The 12,205-nt window shown below is 38.7% G+C and overlaps 1 protein-coding gene across 1 annotated transcript in view; it reads left to right on the top strand.

Moving 5' to 3' along the window:
- Positions 1 to 12,205, top strand: part of LOC126356240 (pre-mRNA-splicing factor ATP-dependent RNA helicase PRP16) — a 202,213-nt gene that overhangs the window by 46,930 nt on the left and 143,078 nt on the right. The window contains exon 9 of the mRNA XM_050007065.1: positions 562 to 720. Coding sequence (XP_049863022.1) covers positions 562 to 720 — 159 coding nt within the window. The remainder of the gene's footprint in view (positions 1 to 561; positions 721 to 12,205) is intronic.

The following is a 12,205-nucleotide window of genomic DNA, read 5'->3' as shown; positions in this document are numbered from 1 at the left end:
ATTCTAGCATAATACATCATTTCAAACATTACTGATAAAAAGTATATATCATAAGATTGTTTCCATTTCCCTTTAATCTATACCAAGATCATTAAGTTTTCTTGAAATATTTCTCTTTGTAATGTGCAGTATGCATTGTCTGATGGAGTACAAAGCATGGTCTTTTTTAAGAAGGTAGATTATATGTTCAGCGTCCGAGACATTACAGTGCTCAAAATCTTATCAGTTACAGGAACAGAGATGAAGAACAAGATACGTGTGACATCTGAATAAGAATCTGAAGAAATATAAGGATGTTCAAATCTAGGTGCCCTTTAGAAACATTATCATGACGCGAAATGTTAAAATATGTATATGTGCACAAGATGACTTTTAGATTGAAGTAGTAGCAACAATTAACAGTTTACCCTACTACTGACCTTCTGTAAACACCTTAACAATATCACTTTAAATCTGTTTTAAATTGCTTGCAACTGCTTATTGTTTTGCTACCATTTTGACATACTGGTAGCTACAAAAGATTGTTTTATTTTATTCTTGTGTTTTATGTCTGTGTTACAGGACATACGACAAAATGAAAATGATGAAACGGATTATAAAACTGATCAAAAGTTTGCAGAACACATGCAAAATGCTACTCAGGCAACAAGCGAATTTGCGAAGAAAAAATCTATACTCCAGCAGAGACGATACTTACCTGTTTTTGCAGTGCGACAAGAGGTACACTTTATTAGATGCTGTTATATCTCTTTCACATTTAAATTTGCTTAATTATATTTTGTACCAATCAGTTATCTGTAATGCAATAATCTTGACAACTTGTTGTTGTTGTCTTCATTGTTGTTGTTGTTGTTGTTGCTGTAGAAATAATCTTTAACAGAGAAGAACCACCTTTATGAATATCAAGAGCTCAGATGGAAAACCAGTCATAAGCGAGGAAGGGAAAGCAGAAAGGTGGAAGGAGCATGCAAAGGGTCTATACAAGGGAGATGTACTTGAGGCAATATTATGGAAATGGAAGGGGGGGGGGGCATACATGGAGATGAGGTGGGAGATATGAAACTGTATGAAGAATTTGACAGAGCACTGAAAGACCCGAGTGAAAGCGAGGCCCCTGGAGTAGAGAACATCCTGTTAGAACTGCTAACAGCCTTAGGAGAGCCAACCATGACAAAACTGTTCCATCTGGTGTGCAAGATGTATGGGATAGACAAAATATCCCCAGTCTTAAAGAAGAATGTAATAATTCCAATTCCAAAGAAAACAGGTGCTGACAGGTGTGAAAATGACCAAACATCAGTTTAATAAATCACGGTTGCAAAATACTGACACGAATTCATTACAGAAGAATGGAAAAATTGATAGAAGATGACCTCAGGAAAAATCAGTTTGGATTCTGGAGAAATGTAGGAACGTGCGAAGCAATACTGACCGCAAGACAGGTTAAGGAAAGGCAAACCTACATTTATAGCATTTGTAAACTGAGAGATAGCAGTTATAAGAATTGATGAGCACAGAAGGGAAGCAATGGTTGAAGAGGGAGTGAGACATGGTTTTAGCCTATCCTCGATGTTATTCAATCTGTATATTCAGCAAGCAATGAAGGAAACAAAAGAAAAATAAGGAGCAGGAATTAAGGACCAGGAAGAAGAAATAAAAACTTTGAGGTTTGCCAATGACATTGTAATTTTGTCAGAGACAGTAAAGGACTTGGAAGAACTGTTGAACAGAATGCACAATGTCTTGAAAGGAGGATATAATATGAACATCAACAAAAGCAAAACAAGGATAATATAATGTAGTCTAATGAAATCAGGTTATGCCGAGGGAATTAGAGTAAGAAATGAGACACTTAAAGTAGTAGATGAATTTTAAATAACTGATGGTGGTTGAAGTAGAGGGGATATAAAATGTAGACTGGGAATGGCAAGAAAAGCATTTCTGAAGAAGATAAATTTGTATAGATTTAAGTCTTGTCTGAAATTATTGATGGGTGGATCACATAACTTATGAGGAGGTACTGAATAGACTTGGAGAGAAGAGAAATTTGTGGTGCAGCCTGACTAGAAGAAGGGATCGATTGGTAGGACACATTCTGAGGCATCAAGGAATCACCAGTTTAGTAGTGGAGGGGGGGGGGGGGGGGATAAGAATCATCAAGGGAGACCAAGAGATGAATACTCTGAACAGATTCACAAGAGCATAGGTTGCAGTAGTTACACAGAGATGAAGAGGCTTGCACAGCATGGAGAGCTTCACCAAATAACAACAATAAAAACAACACAAAGAGAAGCTAGGAACACTGCCTGCAACATATCTGTGTTCACTTAATCTGCACCAAGCAGCCCACTATCTTGTCCCCACACGTCTCTAATCTACCACTACAGTATCTTCCTCCATCCCCTACTATCCTCCAGCAGTGGCCTTGAACCTGACTCTTTGAAATGATTTTTAGCCAAATGATGTGTGGTCTTTTTGCTACATTACATAGTACACCATTAATACCTGGCAGAGTCGTGCACACTGCCACTATTAGCCTGCCCAGCCCATGTCTCGTGGTGTAGCCTGTGTGGTACATAGTCTCACTGGATTAAAGGATGTAAAAACAATATGCCGAGTGATCCGAACCAGGTTGTTGCTCATTGCTAGACTTATTACCCCAGCCTTCCAGGTTGCACATTGATATGCAAAGGGGTACCCGGGGAGGGGGGAGGGGGGGTAATAACATTGCCGTGGGTGGAGCTTGTGTAGTACACATTTCTGTCACTAGGTATGTATAGCACAACTCAGTGCCAGTTCAGTGCCATCTGTGTTGTCAACCTGGCTTGTTGTGTTCAACTGCAGGGATAGTGCTGTTTTGTTCTTGTTCCGTTTTTTATTATGGCAAGCTTAGTGAACAATGTGCAGCTGTGAAATTTTGCTTTCTACTCAGTAAAAATGCTGCTGAAACTGTTTTAGTGTCGAAAACAGCTTACCAAGATGACACTATGGTAGAACTCAAAGTATATGGGTGGTTTACTTGATATAAAAATGGCAACTTGTCCTGTTCTTGTTCTTGTTCTGGATGACCATCAATTGCCTGAATCAATGAAAATATTGAAAAAATTTGAGAGCTGTTGCTCACAGACTGTCGACAGGCAATTGATCAATTGTCAGAAGTTAGTGGTTTATCTTGGGGCTCAGTCCAGTGAGTTTTAATGGAAGATTTAGGAATGAAAAGAGTTGTTGCCAAGTTTGTCCCTCGGGTTCTAACTGACAATCAATACGAAGTGGAGTTGGAACATGTCGTGCTTCGAAACAACAGTTTGAAACTGATCCAGATTTTCTGTGAAAGGCCATTACTGGTTTCGAGTCATGGTACTATGTTTATGACCCAGAAACAAAGCAACAGTCAATCCAATGGAAGACATTGTCATCACTGTGTCCATAAAAATGCCCTCAAGTTAAATTAAACATCAAAACAATGCTGATTTGCTTTTTTGATGCCAAGAGTGTAGTTCACTCAGAGTTTGTTCCCCCAGGTCAGACCATCCATCAAACCTTTTCTTTGTAAGTTTTAAGAAGATTGGACAACATTGTTTCCCAGAAAAGACCTGATTTGTGGCAGACAGGAGACTGGTTCTTGCACCACAACAACACACCTGCATACACAGCCAGCTCTGTAAGACAGTTTTTGGCTAAAAATGGCATGGTTACCTTGCCCCAAGCACCTTACTCACGTAAACTGGCTCCATGCAACTTTTTCTTATTTTTGCACATGAAAGAACACTGATTTGACAGCAATATTGAAGAAGTCAAGGAAAAAAAAAATATGGATGAGCTGTCAGCCATTTCTAAAGATGACTACAGGAAAGGTTTCGAACAGAGGAAGCACTGGTGGGACAAATGTATTAGTTGTAATGGAGAATATTTTGAAGGGGATAAGATTGTTTTGTAAACAATTTGGAAACATACAGCTTTTATTTCTTCACTATAGTTCCAGTTAATCCATTTTTTATTACTCCAGTCATATACAGTATCTGCATAGATATATCTTTTTTTATTGGAAGAGTGTATGCAACAGCAATAACAATTAAAGGTAACCTCTACTCTGGATAATTTATGTATTTCCAAATAATGCAAATCAAGACAGAGTTAAATCCATTGTGTTCCTGTAGGGTTTGTGGTTTCTAGTAATTTTCTTGCATCCAACTAGGTAAATAACAGACTGGCACACATATATGTTCTCAGACTTGAATGTGAGATTAACATTAGATGCAGACATTTCAGGTTTACAGATCCTGTCCCGCAGGGAAGTGATGCATCAAGAAGGGCATCCAGCTACTAACTACCACTAACATTACCAAAACTGGCACAACATGTCACCCCCTTAGGGACACGAGAAAAGACAAAGAAGTGGGGGGGGGGGGGGGGGTCATTGTGCAGCAGACAGGCACTTGTAAAAGTAGAGAGTTGCATATTAGTCCTTTGCATAGCACTTGACATTGAACACACACTGTTATATTGTGAGCACTATTTTCTGTTGCATTCAACTGGTAACTAAATATATCTGCTCATCTCACTCACTCAAACATCATGACACAGTGAAGCACTTTTAACAGTGCATGCGTTAGATGCGCATCCGCAGACTTGTGACAGCAACTGATTAGTGTATCAAAATCCTGGTTTTCTGCATTATCTGTGATGGGCAATTGGTTAACAAGGGTCAGTTACGTGTGGGGTCTTATAAATATTGAATAGGCCAGTTATACTTTGCCCACCCTGTATATACCCAGGGCTGGTTCAAAAACGTTTTTCCACACAAGCAATTTATCATTTGGCACCCAACCCCTCCCCGTTTGGCACTTCCGCCTTTTTCCCTCATACACTTTCGTCTGTGTCAGTAATTGTGATATGCACTATATACAAAAATTGCACTTGGGTGTTCCCAGTAGCTCTCTCAAGAGGAGACTGTAAGAACTTCTCTTTACCAATGGCATTCATATTTACAGCTGTATGGAGCACAACTAGGACTGCAACACGGATGAAGAGGAAGATGCCATCGCAGTCATTTTCGTGAATACTTGACACTCTGGTTGCTATGGGTTTATTTATCGATTGCCATTTTTTATTTGTGCGAGGGTAATCCCAAAAGTAAGGTCTCCTATTTGTTTATAAGTACATAGACCTTTTTATTTCTACAATGGTTTACATCAGTTTACAGCTTGAACATTTAGCTATTTTTCAACATAATCACCATTTCTGTTGATGCATTTTTGTAGACGCTGTGGCAGTTTTTGTATGCCCATGGCATACCAGCTCACCACCATTCTCTTCAGAAAGGGTGTACACATTCTCCACGACCACGCTCACCCACACATCACTCTGCAAACCATTGCTCTCCTGCAACAGTTTCAGTGGAACACAATCACCCACCCACCCTATAGTCCTCATTTGGCTCCCAGTGACTATCACCTGTTCCTAGGTTAAAGGAACATTTGGCTGGAAAGCGATTCAGCTCCAATGACGAGGTGAAAGAAGAGATTCATAACTTTCTGAAAAGCATGGTGGCAAGCTGGTATGACATGGGCATACAAAAACTGCCACAGCGTCTACAAAAATGCATCGACAGAAATGGTGATGATGTCGAAAAATAGATAAATATTCAAGCTGTAAACTGACGTAAACCATTGTAGAAATAAACATGTCTATGTACTTATAAAAAAATAGGAGACCTTACTTTTGGAATTACCCTCATAGGTCACTGTTGCCACTTAAATTTACGTATAGTCTTTTGTAGATACTGAGTGGAGCTGTGAATGCCAGAAAATGGAATGCCAAGTGGAGAAATTGGAACATTTCTGACATAATCTTCTGTTTGAGTTCAATAGAGGTGCAAAGCTGTGTGTGGGGATAATGCCATTTGACAGAGCATACGGTTTTCTCATTTTGAGGTAGATCGTTTTAACATTAATGACTTTACACGTTCGGGGAAATCTTTAGGGTTAGATGAAAATTGTTTAAATGCATTAATCCACAGTGATCGACGTCATTCTATTCGACAACTGATAAATGTGATGAACTGTGATCATTCCACCATTGTGCAACATTTGCATGTTGTGGGCTACAGAAATTGGTGTATGGAATGCTACATGCCCTAACCCAAAATCACAAAAATCATCAGGTGACCATATGTGCATCTCTGCTTGCTCGTCATTAATTGGTTTATGAAAAACACCAACCATTGCTATCCTGATCATTACTGGTGATGAGAAATGTCGTCTTTATGCTAATATAAGGAAAAGGAAGGAATGGCCAAGCCCAAACAAAGCAGCAACACCCCATACAAAGACACTGTGCATCCAGAAAATATAATGTTATATATTCTGCTGGAAGAGAGACGTTGTGGTATATTATGAGTTGCTTCTCAAAAGTGGAACATTCACTGCTGACATTTATTGTCGACAACTGAGACATCTTGCAGATGCAATCCAAGGATGAAGACCAGGAAGACTGTGTGAAGTGATGTTACTCCACAATAACATCTGCCTGGGTTCTGCTAGGCTGACAGCAAACACTATACCGGAGTTAGATTGGAAAGTCTTTCCGCATCTACCTCAGTCACCTGGCCTTGCTTCATCACATTTTCACCTTTCCCTCTCTCCACCGAACAGCCTTCAAAGAACTACCATTCCAGATGAAAATGCACTCTGAACATGGCTCAATGAGTTCTTTGCCTCAAAACTACACGATTTCTCCAGTCGCAGAATCAAAAAGTTACCCATGCCGGGAGACTATTTTAAATAGTGAAGGAGAAATTAATATTGATGACTGTTATGTTTTTTAAAACTAATGGGAAAAAAAAAAACATTACGAACTTATGCTCCAAGCCAATATTTTGCCCAGTCTTTAGTATTCAAGGAGTTGGCAGACAAGAGAACAAGTGCGAGGTCTCTGTATCGAATCCCACTGCTGATACTTTACTTAATTCTAACACCAGATTTATTATGACTGCGAATTATTCGATATTCAATTATTCATTTATTATCTTTGTGACCTATACCCTGAGAAAAGGAGAGAAAAAGATTTTTGTAGGAGGTTGGGGGAAAAAAAGGATGCAAAATACCTTCCAGTCAAATCAGTATAATCATTTTATTTATATTATTGTATCTACATTAGGGTCATTATACATCAAAACACACAATAATTCAAGCATTTGTAATCCTCAATCTCAGATTTTCACAAAACTTAGCATATTTGCTTATAACATAGGGGTCTCAGACTACAAGTATATTTTATATTGCAATTTAAATGTAGTGATATTATGATATCTGAGCTGTGCAAGAATGTCAATGCAAAATGATACTTATATCTAAAAACAAAGTTGATGTGACTTACCAAACAAAAGCGCTGGCAGGCTGATAGATACACAAACATACACACAAAATTCAAGCTTTCGCAACCGATGGTTGCTTCTTCAGGAAGGAGAGGGAAAGACGAAAGGATGTGGGTTTTAAGGGAGAGGGTAAGGAGTCATTCCAATCCCGGGAGCGGAAAGACTTCCCTTAGGGGAAAAAAAGGACAGGTGTACACTCGCACACACACACATATCCATCCGCACATACACAGACACAAGCAGACATATTTAAATATAAATATATAAATATAAATATATTTAAATATAAATATGTCTGCTTGTGTCTGTGTATGTGCGGATGGATATGTGTGTGTGTGCGAGTGTACACCTGTCCTTTTTTTCCCCTAAGGGAAGTCTTTCCGCTCCCGGGATTGGAATGACTCCTTACCCTCTCCCTTAAAACCCACATCCTTTCGTCTTTCCCTCTCCTTCCCTCTTTCCTGAAGAAGCAACCGTTGGTTGCGAAAGCTTGAATTTTGTGTGTATGTTTGTGTATCTATCAGCCTGCCAGCGCTTTTGTTTGGTAAGTCACATCAACTTTGTTTTTAGATATAAGTATCATTTTGCATTGACATTCTTGCACAGCTCAGATATCATAATATCACTAAATTAAAATTGCAATATAAAATATAGTTGTAGTCTGAGACCCCTATGTTATAAGCAAATATGCTAAGTTTTGTGAAAATCTGAGATTGAGGATTACAAATCCTTAAAACCCACATCCTTTCGTCTTTCCCTCTCCTTCCCTCTTTCCTGAAGAAGCAACAGTTGGTTGCGAAAGCTTGAATTTTGTGTGTATGTTTGTGTTTGTTCGTGTATCTATCGACCTGCCAGCGCTTTTGTTTGGTAAGTCACATCAACTTTGTTTTTAGATATATTTTTCCCATGTGGAATGTTTCCCTCTATTATATTCATCAAAATGATACTTATCTACATAAGTGCCCATAACTCAGATGTCAAGTATTTATGAAGCTTTTGATTTGGATTTTTTTTCCTTTATTTTTTCAGAAGTTGAGCAAGGGATGTAGTTAACAGATATCCAGTTATTGAAGCAGTAAAGTTCCAAAGAAAATTTTTAAACAGTATTAATGTATGTCAATTTTCAATTTCAGAAAAATTGCGAGGATGTGGAAAAATGCTTGTATCGCATTTTTCCAACCTGCTGGGAACCAGATTTTAGCCCTAAATAATCCCGTAGATTGTAAGCTTTCTAATAAAATAAAAATTTTATTTGGTCCTCTGATAATTGGCACACACATCTGAAATCAGAATAATTTTTGCTGTGATGGAAAAGTGTCATTTTATGTTAGTTCATCCACTCCGCACCTCAGATGCAAGAATAGCAAATTAGCATATTTAAGTATAACTCATTCTAGGCAGGCAAGTTAACTTTAAGTGAGAAAATGTATTTCCTTTCACTTGACTAATTCAGTAATTTTTTATAATTTTTTAAAGACTGTACTATATATTATTTGTGTGTTCAGTCAGTCACCTGCTCACAATGATAAAAAAAAAAAGAGTTCTTAGACAGCAGTAGCTTGTTTTTGAAACCTTTATAGGCATGAAAGGAATGAAACAATTTTTTAAATTCATTGTTGAGAATAACTGGCATGCAACACTTAATCTATTTGGCCTCAGTTGCTCATTGTCTTTCTGTGTGACAGGTCTTACCTGTTTGTGGTGCAGATCTGTCATTCCACTTGTACATAGTATGTTTTAAGTGAAGTAGTACTCAGTTAATTGCAATGGAAAATGTGAGTTGATGCATTGTTGGAAAATTACTAAAAGCACCATGTCATTTGGCAACCTGTACCTTAGTAAAAACTCTACACAAAATAGAAGAGTTGAGTGAAGCCCAATGAGATTTCATATTGCTGCTATCCAATATAAGCATTCCACAAGATCAAGAAAGTGCTGCTATGTGTGGACATCACAGATACTGTTTTGAAACATCACAAATACTAGTACTTGAAAGTTTTTGAAAGTCATCAAAGAACTTGTTGTGATCCTTTAAAAAAAAAAAAAAAAAGAAAAAAGAAAACAGACAAATAGTTAAAAAAAATCTTTGAGGCCAGTCTTTGTCTAAAACATTAAGTGCTAAAACCAGTCAAAAAACTGTGCACAACATGTCGTAAGATTTGTGAACAGAAAACTGACATCAGTGAAAGAAATGAAAGTGATACAAATGATCCGGGGGTGACATTTCATGAATCAGTACTAAAAAGTCAAAGTATTGAGGATGCAAATAAAACTTTACATGACTTGGGGTGCCCTTCCTTAAAAGTTCACTCCATTCCAAATCACAGCAAGGCATCATATGGGAACAAGAAGCTAGAAAAAGTGAAGCATGGTTTGGATAGAAAAGTGGGACAGGCACTAGATTGCAGTATTGAAGACCCTGACTGTAGAGAAGAAAAATTTGATGATGAAATTGTTAAGAAAGCCAAAAATTTGATGCCATGATATTGTTAATGAAAGAAAATGTGGTTAGTGTAAGAGTAGCTTAAGGAATTGAAATTTTAACTTTAGCTCCACCCTCTTGATCAAAATAAAACATAATGTCAAAATTCAGTGTTAGTGATTACGTGGTTCGACAAACAAGAAAGCTGAAAACAGAAATGGGTATTTTATCAGTTCCTAAACCAAACAGGGGGAATGTTATTGCCTGTGAAGTAATAAAGATTGTCACTGATTTCTACCAAAATGATGAACATACTCAAATGTTGAAAGGATCAAAAGATGAAGTTAGCATTCAGAAGAATGTGTATATGCAAAACAGACTCATCCTTTGCAACTTAAGAGAACTGTACTCTTGTTTTAAATGAAAGAATACAAACATTAACATTGGTAAATATAAATTCTGTTCGCTAAGACTGAAGTGGTGTATTTTGGCTGGTGCTGCTGGCACTCATTCACTGTGTGTGTGTGTGTGTGTGTGTGTGTGTGTGTGTGTGTGTTTAATTGTCTGCCGGCCGCGGTGGTCCAGCGGTTCAGGCGCTCAGTCCGGAACCGCGCGATTGCTACGGTCGCAGGTTCGAATCCTGCCTCGGGCATGGATGTGTGTCATGTCCTTAGGTTAGTTAGGTTTAACTAGTTCTAAGTTCTAGGGGACTCATGACCATCAGTGTTAAGTCCCATAGTGCTCAGAGCCATTTGAAGCATTTTTTGATAATTGTCTCAGTGATAACAAACAGAAATTAATGAATAATTAAAACAGAAATTAGCTTACAAAGATGCTGATGATGAAATTGAGCTCAGCCAGTAGATAGACAGAGATCATCAGGCAGAACTGGTAAAACAGCCTGCAACTGTTGGTGAATACATCAACTTGTTGGTAATAAAATTACAGGCACTTAAACCACACTCATTTATATCTAAGTGTTAGTCAAAATCATTGAAAAAATTGAAAGAAAATCAAACCCCAGAAAAAGGAATTCTGTTAATTGACTTTGCTGAAAACTACAGTTTTGTAATTTAGAATGAAATTCAGAGTTATTACTGGACCAGAGCAGCTGTACAATCCATCCCGTGTGTGTTAATGTGGTAAATGATGAAAGTAAATTGGCTATAGTGAACCATTGCTTTATAAGTGTAACAATTCTGTCACTAAATGTAACTGGATTTTCTCTTTTCATGCTAGTCAATTGTCAGGATGAGCATTTCTGCAAAGGGCATTTGATTCTAAAGCATTATATCAGAGTGAAAATACTAAATAAATTACTTTTTCTCTCTTACCAACATGTGAGCAGGGTGGGTTCTTCCTTGGCTCGGGGATGAGGTAGAATGAAACAGCATTTTTACATAAGATAACTTTTATTGAAAGTTTTGTACAACTGTATCTTACTGGATGTTCTGGCTCGGAGAGCTGCAGCTGTGTCATTTGCGAAGCCTTCTGCTGCGGCAGCGGCAACGTCTGATTACGCCTGGCAGTGTGTATCTTGTGTTGCTGTCTCGCCCAGTTGACTGAAGATGCGCCTTGTGCGGTGGCCCGTTTAATTATTGAGAGCGAAGTCGTGCATCGGACGGTGATACCTTGGATGTGGCATCCCAGTGTTTCTCTTCTCTAAGCGGCCGCGTGTGCTGTGCGTCGACAAGCGGAGCAGCACGGCGGGGAAAGGCCAGTGTCCCGTACTCGAACAACGGACTCCCGCTTGCCAGTCTTTGGCTGTCAGATTTTCATCCCAGCTCACAGGTGACTGCTGATGTGAGGCAGTCTCCTCCCCGTCCTCACGAGTCACCCGGGTATGTAAAAATCAGTCTTCAAATACCTTTTAACTTCTGTCTTCTGGCGCCGAGGCTGCTGCTTGCTATTCAATTACAGCGGCGGACATGGTGCGTTTGTGTATGATGTAGTCTCTTCTTGCATGACGGTCTTCAGCACCGCAACTGACTGAAAACTACTGCTACTCTTCTCTGCTTGTTGGGCCCATTGCGTCTTGTGTATTTATTCACTTCAGCTACTGGAGGTGAACGACTTCATGGTCATTGCCTCTTCTGTCATGTTGAAAAGCTTCTCAAAGAATCTTCTTAACGTCGGTCATTGGCTCTTGGAATGCAGGCGAGGGCCTTTGCTTACATGTGATAACTGAGAAACACATGATCCGGTCGGGCAATGCCCTGACGGCTGAATTGACAGCGTCCAATTATGTGGGGGCGATGACATCTCCTGACGTGCAGACTTCACGGTCGTTGTCTCTTCTGATCTGCCCGCTGTTTGCCAGTATCTAACTCTCTAAACTAAACCAAGTTTTTCATTTATTTTCTAATTTCTACTTCACTTTGCTTTCACTAATTTATTTACTTATCTTA

This window comes from Schistocerca gregaria, chromosome 3, assembly GCF_023897955.1.
Source record: "Schistocerca gregaria isolate iqSchGreg1 chromosome 3, iqSchGreg1.2, whole genome shotgun sequence".
In the NCBI taxonomy this organism is placed as follows: Eukaryota; Metazoa; Arthropoda; class Insecta; order Orthoptera; family Acrididae; genus Schistocerca; species Schistocerca gregaria.
The sequence above is the reverse complement of the archived record's forward strand: the minus strand, read 5'-3'. Positions and strand labels throughout refer to the sequence as shown.